Source organism: Tiliqua scincoides, chromosome 2, assembly GCF_035046505.1.
Source record: "Tiliqua scincoides isolate rTilSci1 chromosome 2, rTilSci1.hap2, whole genome shotgun sequence".
NCBI classification, from domain to species: domain Eukaryota; kingdom Metazoa; phylum Chordata; class Lepidosauria; order Squamata; family Scincidae; genus Tiliqua; species Tiliqua scincoides.
In genome coordinates this window covers 34,632,537-34,650,481 of record NC_089822.1, presented here as the reverse complement: position 1 = coordinate 34,650,481, position 17,945 = coordinate 34,632,537, and the positions used below count along the sequence as shown (strand labels likewise).

At 44.0% G+C, this 17,945-nt stretch overlaps 2 protein-coding genes across 2 annotated transcripts; one reads left to right on the top strand and one right to left on the bottom strand.

Moving 5' to 3' along the window:
- Positions 1 to 8,568: 8,568 nt before the first annotated feature.
- On the bottom strand, positions 8,569 to 11,825 carry RPS23 (ribosomal protein S23). The gene is made up of 4 exons (XM_066614854.1): positions 11,717 to 11,825; positions 10,190 to 10,349; positions 9,137 to 9,257; positions 8,569 to 8,759 (listed from the first exon to the last, which is right to left on the bottom strand). Exons 1-4 carry the CDS (start codon positions 11,718 to 11,720, stop codon positions 8,613 to 8,615), a joined length of 432 nt encoding a protein of 143 aa, XP_066470951.1. The 5' UTR covers positions 11,721 to 11,825; the 3' UTR covers positions 8,569 to 8,612.
- A 297-nt stretch (positions 11,826 to 12,122) lies between these two features.
- On the top strand, positions 12,123 to 17,027 carry LOC136640044 (small ribosomal subunit protein uS12). Its single transcript, XM_066614852.1, has 4 exons — positions 12,123 to 12,229; positions 14,986 to 15,145; positions 16,185 to 16,305; positions 16,833 to 17,027. The coding sequence occupies exons 1-4, from the start codon at positions 12,226 to 12,228 to the stop codon at positions 16,977 to 16,979; spliced, it is 432 nt and encodes a 143-aa protein (XP_066470949.1). The 5' UTR covers positions 12,123 to 12,225; the 3' UTR covers positions 16,980 to 17,027.
- The last annotated feature ends 918 nt before the right edge of the window (positions 17,028 to 17,945 follow it).

Genomic DNA, 17,945 nt, shown 5'->3' with positions numbered 1-17,945 from the left:
GAGAGCAATCCAGAGGTTGTGTCGGTGGCATAGCTGGAGGGGGTGGAGCGCTCAGTCCAGCGGGAAGGCTCAGCAGGGCGGGCAAGCAGCTCCTCCCTTCCTGTACAGCTTTGTTTTGCTCCCCCCGCCGGGAAGGGAAGGGCCGCTTGCCTGCCCCGCTGAGCCTCCCCGCCGGACTGAGTGCTCCACCCCCCTCCAGCTACGCCACTAGGTTGTGTTCAGTAGGACTTACTCCCAGGTAAATTCCCATTGTATTGTCGTCTCAGTGTAACATGAGCTACATACTATCTTTCAGACAGCCCTTAGGAAAAATGATGGCTGAGATAGTAACACAAGCAAATTTCTTAGTTTACCATATACTAAGCCTGATGCTTCTTTTTGGCTAAGACCCTTTGAAAAACATGTCAATGTCAGCACTGAGTGCTTCTGCTGATGACATAATCACTCCTGCAGTGAGATTAGGTCCCCCTTCACCTCTTCTCATGAAGGCAGTATTCTGTAGCGTTTATATATTACCCTGGGTCATTTATCATTTCTTTAATCTGCTTTTCATACAAACAATGAACCAGATTTTATTTTTCTGCTTTAACACCTTGCAAGTTCCCCCCACACCCACACCCCCACGCACCCACCACCCATCCCCACAAAGACCTGAGTTAGATTCTCTGTAGTGCAGCAGCTCCAAATCACCCATAGAATTAGTGTGCATTAATATACAGGTAATGAATAAATATTCTGAAGAAAAACAGAACTAGCCAACATTGTGACACGCGGACCAGCCCAAATGAATCTTATTCCAGTTGGCTTTAAATAATGTTGTCTTAAAAGCAACACATGTCGTAACTCATCTCGATGGCCCATGGAATTTCCAGAAAGGAGTGGTGGATGGATCGGGGACTCCCAGCACTCGGGTCTCTACCAGAGCCTCTGCTGTCCCTTGCCACTGTAAAAGGTCTGTCCCCTATCCTCCACATGTCTGCATCTTTCATTCTTTCACTCTTTGCCAATACAAGTCCAAATTCTGAACATCAGTAGCAGAAAGAATGCTGAAAAATAAACACATTTACACATCTATATTTCTTATTAGTTATTTTCATTGCTTGTTTGGGATACCAGAGAGTGAGCCCTGAATAACAACTTTATTTTGATTGCAGATTTTGGGCAACCCTACCTGAAAATTTTTTAGTTCTTTTAGACCCAAAGAATACTCTAATTATATGTTGCCTTTTATTGTTTGCAAGGCTAAGGTAGCATTCCTATTGAAAGGATCATAGAAGAAAAATGACTGATTAAGGAGGTCAATCGAATGTAACCTAGATATAAGATTAAGTAGGGGCTTTAGCATCTGCAGCCATTAAGCATTGGGATTTACCATCTTTAATTATTTTTTCCTTGAGTGATACAGACTGGATATGATAATCTCCAAATCCATCTCCAGCATCAACACACCATGCCTGCTCTTCATCTGATGGGAAAGCCAAATACAGGTCTTATCAACAAAATCCCAGCCTGACAAAATAAAAGGACGGATCATATTTGTGGCTATCATATGTCAGAAGCACACAAAACGCCTTTTAAACAGACAGTACAGTTAAAATCTACTTGTGAAAAAGAAGTCAGGAACAGGGATGCAGGCAGAACAAGTAAACACTTTTAACTCACTTCAGGGGGAATAAAAGATGGGAGCAGAGACCTATTTGCATTCTTTGGGGCTCTTAGCTAGGCTTTAATGCAATCAGTTACCCTGTAATATATTTTATCCACCGAGAGCTGATGTCAAATCATGTCCAGAGGACTAGGGTTGCCAACTCTGAATCTAACTCCTGAAGATTAGCTTTTCCAACATGATGTAATGGTGAAAATTTTTGAAAGCCCTGTTACAACCTCTAGGATTGCCTTCAGTAGATACCCGGTGACTTATGTTGACTTCTAAAGATTCCGGGCCAGTCCTTGAGGGTTAGCAATCCTATTAAGCCATTTCTGTCCAACGTTGAATATGTGCAACAGGGATAAAATGTGTACACCTGTGGGCTGAGCAGAAATGGGTTAAGCAATTCAGGACAACAGCACTACACATTTCACTGCATGTGAGTTTTGAAAGTCTAGATTTGGCTGAAAGACTAGAGAAATGACTCTCAGTGGTGTTATCAATGCTTCAAACTGATTGATTTAGAATACAAAACAATTATAAAAATAGAATTGTGGGGACATTTGTATGAACTTATTATTTGTTCAAAATATTTGTAGGCCACTTTTCTGGCTGCACAAAAAAACAGTTAGCCGGTAAGAAATCATGAACCCAAATCATGATACTGATTTCTGAGAGTAGAAGAGGGTAACGTGTGATGCTGCAGGGGTTAAAATGATGAGCCTTGAAATTAAAATCAGGTTCAAGTCTCAGGAAGGACATGGACACACTAAAAAGATTTTTATCCCTCAGCCTTACACTCTGCCCAGTCCTATCTGTAATATGGAGGTAAGAATGCCGGGCTACACACAATGTAATGCACACTTACGTGGGAGTAAGCCCTTTTGAGCACAGTGGGACTTACTCTCTTCAAACTTGCACAGAATTGCATTGTAATTTGTTATACAAATTATTGCAACAATGATACAAAGAAGCTGACTGCTTGGAAAAGTGCTATCTAAATACAATGATTATGAATTGTTTGTGTTACTTTTGGAACAGCACAATGTGCAAGTGAATCAAGAACTGGCTAGAGGGGACCCCCTTTCCAGAGTTAGGAGAATACTATAAGGAATACAAAGAACTGCACAACCTAAGTCTGGAGATGGAAGTTTCCTGTTTTGAATGCTCCTCTACAGAAAAAGAAAAAAAAAACCAACCCCTCCCTGAAAACAGAAAATTAGCAAGAAAGATTCTATCTTAGCCATTTGCCAGGTATGCTGTTTTACAGGGCAGCATCCAACAATGTGATTACCCACCTACAGTCTGAAGTGGTACAGTCCATGCTACCATTTCAGCACTGTACTGCTTCATTCGGCTGTATGTGCGCCTCTGTTCTTACTGTAAAAGTTAATTGCATTTGAAAAAGAACATTTTAGAAGCAAGAAATGGTTCAATCCTGCAAGGCCTCACTCTCTATCACTGGATAAGGAGATTTTGGGAGAAGGGAGATAAGGTGAAGATCTGCACATCTTCACGGGCACTCCCTTTATTATAGCACTCACATATCACAGGCCCAGTCTTGGCATAGGAAACCTGTTCCAGGCCTATGTCCTGATGAGCGTTGGCTGCATTTATCCCTGTCCATAACATTTTCCAGGAACATCAGTGCAGGAACCCTAGAAATGATGTTTCTAAATAAAAATTCCCTTCCTCTGCACATGAATGCCTCAGAAATCAAAGATGCAGACTTGCAGGTTTCACCCATGACTTTATCAGCAGATTTCCACATTCATTTTGCTTTTTAAACTCTCTCTCCTCCTTTGCCAAATGACAAGACCTTGGAGAAAGGAAGCTTTGCTAATCAAAAGAAATAGGTGAGCAAAATTGAAAATGTCAGCAATAATTGGGCCAGAAATGAACACTGGATCCCGTTTGAGTCTTGCAACCAAATATTTTATGATTTTAGGATGCATTTGCACCTTAACTTGCAGAGATGTTGCCAATTGTATGCCCAGAATGCTCCTTGCCAAACTGTCCTTGTGAGTATCATCCATCCAGGCAGTGGTGTACTAATGATTGTGTAGCCCAGTGCCAAGCTCAAAATGTTGCCCCGGAAGTGATGTCACAACCAGAAGTGACATCATGCCCGGGCTTAAAGTGAAAAATGGGAGGAACCCACCTCCTCCCCCCAGCAGCTTGCAATCTAATTGCTCAGCTGCCTCGCCCCAGTCAGTGGCATAGCTAAGAAGATTTGTAGACGACCTCCCCTCGCCCCCCCCAGCAGACAAAATCAAATTAAGTAAATAAATAAAAAGTGCGCCCCTGATAGGTTCGAGACACTGTGCTGGGTGAAGAGGGATGGTTATTCTCTCCTTGCTAAATATAAGAGGGCACCACTTGAAAAAGTGCCTTTTACCCAGTTAGCAAGGGTAACTGTATTATAAGGAAATGAGAGGTGACTCGTATTAACACCTTATGGGTTTCATGCTGTATCATGATAACATGTCATTGCAACATGTCAATAACATGGTAATATGTCACTGGCTCTCAGAACAATCTGTCTCATAGGTCAGTTCTGAGTTACAGAAATTCACTTTTTGTTCCATAAGGCAATTGTGTATTCATTTTCTGGTTAATTGCCATAACGTTTGATGGAATACAGATATTCCAGTGCAGTTTCATTGCATTCTGCATTAAATTACCTTTCCAATGATATATAACATGATGGTATTATTCATATATACCAATTTTGGTCACTAGTGTCAAGCTCTGCTCATTGCCCCCCTAAAGCTTGATGCTCGGTGCAACTGCAACCCCCTGCACCCCCTTAGCTACGCCAGGCTTATTTTAGTAGTCCACCAAAAACAACAGGCTGGGCTACACCATAGAAAGCAATTTGGAAATTGCTGCGATGGCATTTCTGTACTTCAAGATTTCTTACATGCAAGCTTTTGTACAGAAAAGCACAATATAATGGATCTACCACATCAAAATGTAGATCAGTATAGCCAACATTTTTACTGCATGCACTGTGAGCTAGGGGAATTATATCAAATCCAATCTTTTGTGCAGTAAATCCATTGCTACATGATCATTCCTACATCTACCATACCACATACTAACCATACTGCAAAAGTTAGTATCAGATCACTAGAGAATAATAATAATAATAATAATTTATTTTTACCCCGCCTTTCTCCCCGAAGGGACTCAAGGCGGCTTACAACAGATTAACAATCTTAGTTAATTAGAATCTAATCTAATCTTAGAAACAGAGCACAATCTTAGTCTGGCCAACAGGTACCTAGGCATCCAGCCTTTCCAGAGATTGGAGACTCCCAATCATGATCAAGTGATTACTAGAGGTGTTTGAAAACTGTGGTTTTGCTTTGTTTTACTCAGAAGTAAGGCCATTAAGGCTGTAATCCCATCTTACTCACTGGAAGCAAACACCTTTGGTGATTACTCAGTCTTAGCTTTGCACTTTTCCCTGAGGTCATACGAGGATGGAAATACTGTACCTCAGCTCATTATGTAAGGCTTTAATGGGATGTCTCAGACAGGCGGATTCTCTCGGACATTGAGAATGGTATGCATCTCTGAGAACTGGGATGTCACTGCTAGTCTGGGATCAGAGCACCCTTCTCCTGATTCCTCCCCAGCATTCATCTTGAAGGGTCAGGACATGTGTTGGGGTTGCCATTCCTGATTGTTGATGCCTCCTGGTCACTCCCAGCCTTGCATGTTTCCTTCAAGTGTATTCAGCTGTGCAGCAGACAACATACAATGAGCCATGTGGGATCCCACCAAAGGCCCATCTCATTCAGCTTTCTGCTTTCCTCAGTGGCCAAGTAAATTTCTTTGGGAAACCCACAAGAGGGATAGCAAGAGTTCTCCCCAGTTGCTGCTTCCCAGCAGGCGGTATTCAGTTACATAGTGCTCTGAATGTGGAAGTTCTGAATTTGGCATCAAGGAGCATGATATGTAAATTGGAGATAGAGGATTCCCACAGTTCTAAACAACCCATTCTCTGTTGCTGCCTTCCCTTTACCCATCCACACTAGACTGCTATATTACCTGGCATCAGCCATTCGTGCTTTCAGACTGGCAAACACATGGTTTTACTGTAATTTCACAAATGCCAGCTTGGCTGATAACGTGTGAACTCAGATCTGTTGCTTCTCAGATCCTTCTGACCAAAGACATTTTAGCAAGTTTCTGGAGTTCACAAGGTTACAACTTAAATAGAATGCAAAAATCACAAAGACTGATGTGGCTCCAGCTTTTTTCCCCTAATAGCAGCAGTTGAGCAACCTGTTCCCCCTCGTTTCACACATTTGGCAAGAGGTCTGAACATGTTGCACACCTCAGCAAACCTTGTCAACCAGCAAGATTACATCAATATTGAAGAAGACGTGGACACACCAACTGCGCTGCCTGATGCCTCCATGATTATGTACAGCCAACATTTACATTCAGGGGATGACACTGCACCAGATTATATTACTTTCAAAATGGATAATTCATACTGTGACTTGCATCTCCTTGGGCAGACAGAAGCAAGAAGAATTCTGAACATCAATAGACAATGATGCAACAGGACTGGGACATCTTTTTGCTGATGCTTTGCGATGTACAATATCCTCCAGCCATGGGCAGCTGTGGGGGATAAAGTAGGTGCACATCCTTTTGGCATTACTGTTAAGCCACAGTCACACATCAGTAGCTCTTGGGCACCTGCTTTTGTATACACACTTCAAATAAAGCCCACTAAGTGATTTCAACATAACAGCAGCCAGTCATTTAGATGTAAGTGAAGTACTGGCATGTACTAAATCTTCTAGCATTTCCCCTATTTCAAATGCTGTTCTCTGGGCACTCATTTCTCCTATGTCTATCTACGGCTACAAACATTTCAAACTGTCTCCACCAGCAGCCATCAATACTCTCAGGTTATAGTCCCTAAAGTCATGTGATTTTCATCAAATATGAGGGTTGGTTTGCTTTTAATGTTTTTCAGCCACCCACATTAGAAAACATGATCCCTAAAATGGATTAGATGTTGTCTGAGCCTAGCACAGAGAATTTGCTGGTGATCTATTTTAAATACTATTTACAGATAGCCCAAGTATAAATGACTTTGATGTATTTCTGAGGAAAGCAGGATAAAAATAGTAAATCTAAATCTAGAACTATTAGAGGTCTTTGTTCAAACCTCAGAAGGCAGGCTTACAGGATGAGACCCATCCTGATACAGCTCCACTGATAAAATGCAATTATCCTTTCCCAGACACATGCACACTACAGCACCCAGGATATCATCAGCAATGGGACATCCATGCATCTCCTTCCGCCTCCACCCAGACTTCTTCCTCACCTGGGTAAGTTATGTCTATAAGGCTTGAGAACTTGGACAAGGGCAGATAACTCCCATATGCTACTGTCCTTTGAGGAGTGACTTGACACATAGCTGGGAAAACAAAAGGGCTCCCTGTTTGCCTTCTTGCATGACCTGAAGACATTTTTATTCCGCTCAGCTTTTATATCCTCTTAATTTATTGTTTTTATGCTGCTACTCTACTAAAAAAAATTATTTTTATCTGTTATTACATTGTACTACTGTTAGCTGCTTTAAGCCTTTTATTATGATAGAAAAAGGCAGAATAAAAATGCTTTGAAATTGATTTAAAAAATTAGTAAAGATAGCAATTTTGAAACCCAAGAGTAAATAAGGAGAATTCCTTTGAAGCATCATTGAACCTGGATTCCATTACCTAACATAAACCTACCGCAGATACTAGCCTATAAGCTGGTATCTATCTCACAGTTGTCAAGGCCAGGTTTTGAGCAAAAAAGTCATGGAATTTTCTGTGATAAGTCAGGGGAAGGGGGAAAACTGACTGACTATAGTTATGCCCGATTCTGCCCAAGGCCAGATCCTGAAAAATAACCTATCAGTAATTGTTACTTAAGAACTCTACATTCTCTAATTTAATAAAAATATAGTAAAGATAATAGGATCATACGTTTTTATTCTTTAACTTTTTTAATTCTCGTGTTCACAACCTTATTGCAAACACTATCAGAGTAAGTGCACTCTAAACATACCAGTAAAAGTGGTTCCCAACCTGGGGTACAGGTACCCCTGGGGCACTTGACAGGAACTTTAGGTGTACCTGAAAAAAGATTGAATAATGGCAGAAAAAGGTATTCTTGCGCTCCAGAATGCCTTGCAGGGCTAGCAAGGCAGGAAGGGAGGTAGCTAGTTGGCCACGAAAGCCCCACTAATAGCTAGTTTTAAATTGTCAATTAATGTATGAATCAGTGATTGAAAACCAGCACAGTAAAAAAATCAAAACGTAATTTGGAAAGTGACCAATTACCAAGAATTTCTCAGAACACTTCTGGTGCAAAACAGTCCAAAGGTATAGTGGTGTTTTGGCTTCTGGAGGCCTCTTCAGGGTAAGAAAACATTTGCCCGGCTAACGTAAGGCCCTGATGGGTCTACCTGGACCCGCGCCAGCAATATTGCTGATGCAAATTCACATGGACCCATTAAGGCAGATTGAGCCCAAGAAGGGGGCTCAAATTTGGAGGACACTGCTGTTGCCCAACCCACCTCCTCCAAGTCCCAATTCACCCTTCTTCCCGCCTCACCCCCCTCCCACATCCTGTGTGGTATGACCTGGGGTAGTGAGCATCCGGAGCCCGCTGCCACTCAGCATCAGCTGCTTGCTGCTTCTGGTAGCAGCCAGCCCACATGCTCCTGTGGGTCACCTATAGTGATACCTGAAAAGCACCTAGCACTGCTGGATCACTTGTTCTGGTGGCGCTAGGTGCTGTTAGAATTGGGTCCTCTGTTTGCCCCAAAAGTGCTTCACAGAAAAATTCCTCAAGGTGACAAAACCTAAACAACTAGGAAATATTCAACAGAAACCTCTCATTAATGAAAATGTTTATTAGAATTTATGTACCATCACAATTATGATCTTGGTCTCTCTTTTTTGCCTTTGTACAGAGCTAACAGAGAAACATTGGCAACTTTGACAACCTTGAAACGAACTCCAGGAATGTCACCAACTGCATGACCTTTCCGACCAAAACCAGCAACCAGAACTTCATCGTTTTCCTACAGTAAAAAGAAAAGCAAATATGTTGACTCACAACAAATACATATGCATAAATGTCAAAAGCAAGAGTTTTGTAACGACAGGAAAAATTGTAGTTTATTTAAGCCACATTTATTTATTTTTCACATTTTAATACCGCCTTTCCTCCAAAGAGCTCAGGGCAGTGTACACAGCTGCTCCCCTCCTTTGGTTCTCACAACAACCCTGTGAGATTGGTGAGGTTGAGAGAAAGTGACTGGCCCAAGGTCACCTAGGAAGTTTCATGGCTGAGGGGGGATTCAAACCTCTTCCAGGTCTAAGTCCACCTCCCAAACCACTACACCATCCTGAGACTTACAACATTACAGCCACCTTTCTGTTTCCCTTATAAATTTACCTCAATGAAGTTCAAACAACCATCGTTAGGAACAAATGCTGTTATTTTCTTGCCATTCTTGATAAGCTGGACTCGGACACACTTCCTGATGGCAGAGTTTGGCTGCTTAGCTTCTACACCACTAAAGCATGAAGTGAAAAGGGTAGATGTTACCAAGAAAACATCTAAAAATAGAATTTCAATTTTTTGAAAATTGATTTTAAAAACAAGTATTTGTAATTAGGTACAGCCTTTCATGCTCAATCTTTCTCTCATTATTGCAACTTAATGTTAAAATTAAACTCAACATTGGAAGGAAAAAAATTAGTATTTATTTTATCCCTTCAGTACAAATGACACTGAAGTTACACTTTAAGGACAAAGCATACAGTTCAATTCTCATGCCTGTCAAGTACAAGCAGATTTACAGTCTGATCCTATGTATGCCTGCTCAGTAAATCTCACAAAATTCAATAAGATTCCAAGATAAGTAAGCATAAGACAGCAGTGTTAATTCGACACAATCCTCCCTACCTCCAACCCTACATTTATCTATGCATATTAAAGTTGAAAGACAAAAGATAAAATTAACTGATTCTGGCCAACCCAAACATGCTTTGAAGGTGGAAACAGAAATAATTACATGCAACTGGTAAATTTCTCTTTTAATGACCAGAACAAAAAAAAATGATAAAAGGAAAGTTTCTACCAAAACAGAGACCACCTTTAAGGATCTGAAATCTGAAAAACTAGTCAACAGCTCTACCTCATAGCTGTAGAACTAATATTTACAGAGAAATTTATTTCAACTATTACACAAAGTCATAATCCTGACAAAGAAATAATCTCTATAGGTGTGCCCTATATGCACCAATATCAACAGGTTCAAATATGCCCATGTTCCAACTGCCCAATGTGGTAGGTGTACCCTAATACAGGACACCTATACCTCACAGCAATGATCTGAGGCCCTTTCAGATACAAGAGAAAGTAAAACTTCATAACTCACTCTCTCATTAGCGTAGAAGTTTCACTCACACATCCATCAAAAACAATTCTTAAAATTAAACTTACACTTTTTCCAACACAATTCCTTTGGCATGGGAAGCTCCCCCAAAAGGGTTGGCTTTCAAAGCAGTGCCCAAATGGGCTTTCTTGTATTGCTTGTCATGCCATTTCTGGTCTCGGCGGTGACTGCGCAGCTTCCTAGCTGTACGAAGACCACGGCACTTGCCTAGAAGGGTAAAGAGGTGAAACCTTTAAACTTCAAGCATCTGAGATGTCTATTTTAGGGTCTAATCCTGTAACGCTGGCACGAGGTGTTCTAAATGCGCAGTAAAGCATGTTTGCAGCACTGCAGAAGGAGGAAGTGCTGGTGTTGGGCCGGTGCCAGTCGGCACTGGACCCAGCACTGGAAGGATGCTGGCTGGCAGTGTGGGTGTTGGGGGAGGGCAAAATGGGGGAGGGGCTGGGAAGGAGGGGAGTAGGGGAGCCACTGTGAGATACAGAAAGCTGGACTAGATGGGTCTGATCCAGCGGGGCTCTTATGTTCTATGACATGCAAAAGAAAATATATTTCTTTGCCTAGTGCAGGGGTGCCCAAACCCTGGTCCGGGGGCCATTTACGGCTTTTGGTTTCCCAATGCAGCCTTCGGTGAGCCCCCAGTCTCCAATCAGCCTCTGGCCCTCCAGACTTGCTGGAGCTCCTTTGGCCTGATGCAACAGCTCTCAGCATCACAGCCAACTGTTTGCTCTCTTCTGTGGGACAAGGACTCCCTCCACTGCTTGCTGTTTCAGACCTGTGAAGCAGCAGCAAAGGGAAGGGAAGGCTGGCCTTGCTTTGTGCAAGGCCTTTTATAGGCCTTGCGCTACTGCAAGATCTTCATTCATTAAGTTCCATCTCTAATATATTCATTTCTGTAAATTTATTCAAATTTGAAATATCAATCAATTCTTTTCCCCCAGCCCCCGACAGTGTCAGAGAGACCACATGGTCCTCCTGCCAAGAAGTTCGGGCACCCCTGGCCTAGAGCCAGATGGAGGACACCAGGATACAGGTCTCTGGGGTGCTCCCTGGGGCATCTGGTGGACCACTGTGAGATACAGGAGGCTGGACTCGATGGGCCTTTGGCCTGACCCAGCAAGGCTGTCCTTACGTAATGTGTCAAAGGTCTGTGGAACACCCCACCACAGGATGCGACGGCATCTGGCCTCGACGGCTTTAAAGGGTTGGCCCATCACAGGGCAAAAGCCACCCTGGGATGGGTCTGGCCACCTCCTGGGCTTAGTAGGGGGCTGCCCCAGAAGGCCAGGCGCCAGGGAGCCACCATGAAGGTGTCTTGAATGCTCTGTGAGGCTGGACCAGAAGTGCCCTTGGCCTGACCCGGGGAGACCTCTTATAGAAACACGAGAGTGCTGCTGCTGCGGTGAAGTCACGTCGGAAAGAAAGACACGTGGAACAGCCCAGCACCACTCCAGAGGCCGTTGATGGTCACAGCCTCCACCCCTCACCCACTGCTGACCCTCCGCCATCCCTCCCACTGGAGCCCCCCACTGCTGACCCTCCCCCACCGGAGCCCCCCGCACTCTCGCTCCGCTCACCCATCCTGCGGCCGCCGTCAGGCCAGGAGCAGCCAGAGAGAAAGACCCACAATCCCCTGCGGCGGCCTCAGGGCACTCCAGGAAGGACCCCTGGAGGGGTGGCTACTACAGCGCCTGCCCAACACACCCACTGAGGCGGCCCGCGCGCATAATGAGCGCGCATGAAGGTCTATCCTAACCAGCGAGGCACACGGACAGACTTCCGATTTGGGGCGGAAATCGGCCGTTGCGAGGAGGCGGCGTCGCTCTAGCCTCGGCGTCTCTATGGTGAGACTCGCTTTCCCTTCACGCTTGGGAATGATAGCGACAAGGGAACTGGCAGGGGTTAGTGACTACAACTCCCACAATGCAGCGCGCCTTTCGTGAGGCGCGGTTGCTGGGGCTCGTTCTCAAAGCAGGCGCGAAATAGACAGGCCTCTCTCGCGCGGAGAGGTCCTCGCGGCTCGGCTTCTGTAGCGCGGTGGATTGTGGGTCTTTCTCTTTCCTCCCCGGGCTCCGCGGGCGGCACGATGGGTGAGTGGCGGGGGTTGCGCGAGGCCTCTGCGGTGGCGCGGCGGGGGCGAGACGCGTGGCTCTCCTCGTCTGATGCGCCCGAGGCTTCCCTCACCGGGAGGGTTGGCCCCCCTGGGAGAGGCTGAACCACGTGGCCGCCTCCGGGCGGCCTCAGCGCTTCGCCCTTCCCCAGACGGGGCTGGTTGCCGCTGCCGCTCCTCTAACTCTTCACAACAACCCCGCGAGGTAGAGCCAGCACAGGCAGAACAAAGCCTCGTGGGTCTGTGGAACCCCCTGCCACAGGACGTGGGTGGTCTCTGGCCTGGTCACCTTTCAAGGGGCGTTGGACGTAGTTATGCCCATCACAGGTTCCAAGCCGTAATGGGCAGGCGCAGTTGGTCTGTGGAACTCCTTGCCACAGGACGTGGGGGTGCCCTGGATGCCCCTAAAGGGCAATTGGATGTGTTTATGGAGAAAGGGGGTGGATTATGCAGGGGATGGATAGAGAGGGACATTCTTTTCCCTCTCACACAGCACCAAAACCAGGAACAGCCACTGAAATTGAGTGTCTGTGGAACTCCTTGCCACAGGATGTGGTGATAGAGTAGGTAGGAGATGCTCTTTTCCCTCTGAAACTGAGTGTCTGTGGAACTCCTTGCCACAGGAGACGGCAACAGATAGAGGGGTGCTCTTTTCCCTCTGGCATAACACCAGAACCGGGGACATCCACTGAAATTGAGTGTCGGGAGAGTTAAGACAGACAGAAGAAAATAGTTCTTTATCCTGCATGTAATTAGTATGTGGAACTCCTTGCCACAGGACCTGGTGATGGCATCTGGCCTGGATGCCTTTAAAAGGCGATTGGACAGTTTCGTGGAGGAAAAGTCCATCCATCACAGGTTACAAGTCATGATGTGTACATGCAACCTCCTGATTTTAAAGGTAGCCTGTTTCTGAATCTCAGATGCAAAGGAGTGACAACAGAACGCAGGTCTCTTGCTGTCTTGTGTGCTCTCTGAGGCATTTGGTGGGCCACTGTGAGATGCAGGAAGCTGGACTAGATGGGCCTTTGGCCTGATCCAGCAAGGCTGTTCTTATGTTCTTAGGTAGGTTAGGGTGACTACCTGACCACCCACCCAGTCAGCTTCCTGGCTGAATGAGGGGATTTGAATCTGGGTCCCCCCAACTCCTTGACCTCAACAGTTTCACTATCTGGTTCTCAATGATCAGTAGAGGACTGATCAGTAGAGGAAAACGTCTTCTTCTTCCATCCTACTACCACAGTGTTTCTCAGTATTTATTCCCTACCGTACCACTTTGCATGGTCTACCTATTATAAGTACTATTAGAAGTAACTGGTGATGTTGTCAGCACCAGTTGTGTCCGTGTTGGGAGGTTAGACACAATGTGACAAACACCAGTAAGAGGCTTGGGGCAGGACAAGAGGGCTTTTTTGAGTGCATGAAAAGCATACTTCAAAACTCTTCCTGCCAAGTTATGCCTCCTATTGCTGTTTGTCTTGTCACTTTGCTGGTCTCGCTGCCAGGTGCAGGTGACCAGGGGTCCAGCATGTACCACCAGACATGACCTCAGGTACCACTGGTGGTACCCATACCACTAGTTGAGAAACAATGTACTACCAGATTGCCCAAGGTGGGACTGTTAATTTCTGCCTGCCCCCCCCCCTTATCTCAGAAGAATTCTTCTTTGATTTTCAAAGCAGGTAAACGTAAACTGTTTGGGATGGAGTATTAACCCATTTCTGCCCAGTCCACAGGTGTACACATTTGATCCCTGGTGTGTATATGCAAAGTTGGGAAGAAATTGCTTAGACTCCAGGTGGAAGCCTTGCAGGAAGGCTTATATCAGTGGTTCCCACACTGTGAGCTGTGACTCCCCAGGGAGCCATGGAAACCAGCTAGGTGAGCTGTGGAATCCTCACAAAAAACCCATTGCCCTATACAGTGTATAGGATTGTAGCCTTAATGGGGAACCACAGCCAATGGCCCAGTAGGTCAAGGGAGCCTCCACTTGAAGAAGTTTGGGAACCACTAGCTTATGTGAACAAGCAGCCCATCAACCACATTCATCCCATTTATTGTCCTTTTCTGATTTTATACAAGAAGCATTTGTCTCTTCACATGTCGAAGCACTGTGTACATGGATGACACTTCATATGAGAAAATTGGAATGAGTACTGCATAGTGCCCTGCACTTTAAATGAAAAAAGGGAAGTGTTCATGGAGAGGGAACTGTGCAATTATTTGGTGACAGAAAATCATGGCTGCCTGAGAAATGCTATCTAGGGGAATGGGTGTGTGAGTGACATGCATGTATGAACGTTATTAGATGCCCCATCTCCAGATTCATGCTTGTTACTGCCTAGTTAGTAGATTGCGTGTAAAAAACTAGAAAGTTTGGGGAGGTGACATGAGTAGAGATCAGTTTCAGCAGATCATTGACACAGTTTGTGCAGTGGCATAGTAAATGTTTAGACTTGAGATTCTTCGTATAAGCCTTTTGGTAAGCATCCATCCATATCCATTTCTGGTTTACAAACCTTGGCTATAAATGATCCCATTTTTGTCAACTGCTGTCAGTGGAACTAACCAGTTCCACCAAATTGTGTTAGCAGTGGATAGTTATATTGCAATTGCAGCATCGTAAATGAAATGAAATGTTTGGGTATTCTAAGGCTTAGGTAGAGGTCTGTGCTAGGTATGAAATCCATGCGTTCAGCAGCTGTTGTTGAATAACCTCCATTTGCTTTTTTCTAGGCAAGTGTCGTGGGCTTCGTACTGCCAGGAAGCTGCGCAGTCACCGACGTGATCAGAAATGGCATGACAAACAATACAAGAAGGCCCATCTGGGTACTGCCTTGAAGGCTAACCCTTTTGGAGGAGCTTCCCATGCCAAAGGAATTGTCTTGGAAAAAGTGTAAGTTTCATTCAGGAATTTATAGGATCTTGGTTTTTTTTACTGAAAATCTCCATTTCCTGTAAAGATTCTAGTACTGCCTAGAGAACAAACAATACTAGAACTGAGGCAATGTAAGTGTAATTGTAAGTATGTAAGATATGATTAACAACTTTAAAGAAAAGTTTGACAAACGCAGAGTGGTCACTGACTACTAGACAGGATGGCTGTATGGAGCCTCCAGAGTCAGAGGCAGTATATCTCTGAATATTAATTATTGGGGTGAGTAACAGTGCTCTGCTTTAGGCCTTGCAAAGGCATCTTGTTGGCCACTGTGTGGACTTGATGTGTCTTAAGCTAATCCTGCAGGTCTGTCCTTCTGTACCCAGGGCATTATTGGCATCTACCCGATTCCCAGTCTGTCAGATACATGCCAGCACCTAGCAATCTGATGTTTTTGTTACTTTACAGCAGTTCATATTACTTTATACTACTATAAAGTATACTATATACAACTTTTTAGTAGTTTCTCATGCAGGAAAACGAATAAATACTAATAAAGAAATTTTTCATCTGTCTATTCATCGCTTCTAGTTAATTTTAACCTTTTGTGGGAAGAATGTGAGATATGAAACATACGTACTTCGGAAATAGTATTGGCATTTTAGAGCTTGAAGGAGTAAATCACACTAGACAGTACTTTGGAGTTATTTCTCACACCTGTTGGTTCCTCAGTTTACTATCTATAACTATTTCATTTTAGTCTTTGTATTTCAAGTGAAACTTCTGTGTTTTCAATATTGGTTTTTTTTCTTTAGAAAATGTGCTTCTTTGGAACATATTGATTTCATCTAAACTCAATAAATTTGAGGTGTTCCTCATACATCGCTAATAGAGTGCCTCAAATAGTTAATTACTTTTGGGATACTTTTCCAGAATGTGCCTACTTACAACTACTGTGGTGAAGACTTAAGAGTTCTTTGCTAACCTCACCATGGGGATGTAATATATCACTATGCTAGAATGCAGTAAGCATGTCTCTTCTTTGCTTGCGTTTTAGTGGTGTGGAAGCTAAGCAGCCAAATTCTGCCATCAGGAAGTGTGTCCGAGTCCAACTTATCAAGAATGGCAAGAAAATAACAGCCTTTGTTCCCAATGATGGTTGTTTGAACTTCATTGAGGTGAATAATTTATCCAAAACTCTGAATGACTGATAAATGGAAGAAGTTTGTACAATTTTTTTTAGCTTTATGATGCTGTAGAAGAAACAGCCTGTTCATATGCAAGGACAGTTGCAGACTGCTCTGGGCCCAGTTTTCCAGGAAGACAAGCCCTGTACCTGAAAGGTGCAGAAGACTTTGAAGTCCTAGCTCCCATCACCACCCCCTAGCCAAAGCACACTTGGGAAGTTTTGAAAGAGGAGAGAGTATGGGGAGGCCCGTTGGACCCATGAACTTTTTTTTTTTTAGGATTCAAGCCTTTTTAACGTGACCGGGAAATGCATCTCAAGAATTCTGGGAGCATCTCTCTTCCTGTCCTTCAGTTGTGTTGTTTAAGAATTGATGATAGATTTTGTTTGTGTGACAAGCAAGAATACACAAAAGCTAATTCTAAATTTCTTGGCTGAATTAAGTTGGCTGCTGTTTTTGCTGCTTGTAAGTTCTGTATTTGCAGAGTGAAATCACATTGTTACTTGTTTTAATTCCAGGAGAATGACGAGGTTCTGGTTGCCGGCTTTGGTCGAAAAGGCCACGCTGTAGGTGACATTCCCGGAGTTCGTTTCAAGGTTGTCAAAGTAGCAAATGTTTCTCTGTTGGCCTTGTACAAAGGCAAGAAGGAGAGACCAAGATCATAAAATTCTGTTTTGCATCAAACTGATCAATAAAATTTTCTTCTGAGAAAATATCCTTGTGCCTTTTATTGTGTGGTGTCTGTGGCCTTGGCATTTCACATGTTTGGTGTGTGGTTTTTAAATAGTGTGTTCAACATCATGCTACTTTTTTCTATGAAAAGGGAATAATGCTTATGTGGTGAGTTTGAAATGCTATTTTCTGCAAAGAACTTGGGTTTTATTGGCCAATATTAGAGGAGATGCAAGATGGCCTTGAAATCTAGTTTCTCATTGCTGGATTTTCTTCCTAGATCTTAGTGTGGACCCCCCTTTATGCTACTACATTTTTGTGGAGGGAGTTATAGGTTGATCTATCTGGTAATGCCAATTGGTTTATATTCCAATTATATCACTCCTATTTAACCCTGAATGCAACAACAAAGCAGCTTTGCTGGATTGTACCATGATTCCATCCAACCCAGAATCCTGTTTCCAACTCGCCCTAATGTTCACTTCTCTGAGTGTACTCATCATTACCCACTATGTAACACCATCATCTCTTAACGCAGTGGTTCTCACACATTTAGCACTGGGACCTACTTCTTAAGAACATAAGAACAGCCCCACTGGATCAGGCCATAGGCCCATCTAGTCCAGCTTCCTGTATCTCACAGTGGCCCCACCAAATGCCCCAGGGAGCACACCTGATAACAAGAGACCTGCATCTTGGTGCCCTCCCTTGCATCTGGCATTCTGACATAGCCCATTTCTAAAATCAGGAGGTTACACATACACATCATGGCTTGTAACCCATAATGGATTTTTCCTCCAGAAACTTGTCCAATCCCTTTTTAAAGGCATCCAGGCCAGATGCTGTCACCACATTCTGTGGCAAGGAGTTCCACAGACCAACCACATGCTGAGTAAAGAAATATTTTCTTTTGTCTGTCCTAACCCTCCCAACACTCCATTTTAGTGGATGTCCCCTGG

Coding starts and splice junctions, on each gene's coding strand:
- RPS23 (XM_066614854.1), bottom strand. Junction 9,258..10,189: donor GGAATTGTGTTGGAAAAAGT/GTAAGTTTAATT, acceptor TTCATGCTTTAG/TGGTGTAGAAGCTAAGCAGC. Junction 8,760..9,136: donor GTTGTTTGAACTTCATTGAG/GTAAATTTATAA, acceptor TTTTTACTGTAG/GAAAACGATGAAGTTCTGGT.
- LOC136640044 (XM_066614852.1), top strand. Junction 15,146..16,184: donor GGAATTGTCTTGGAAAAAGT/GTAAGTTTCATT, acceptor CTTGCGTTTTAG/TGGTGTGGAAGCTAAGCAGC. Junction 16,306..16,832: donor GTTGTTTGAACTTCATTGAG/GTGAATAATTTA, acceptor TTTTAATTCCAG/GAGAATGACGAGGTTCTGGT.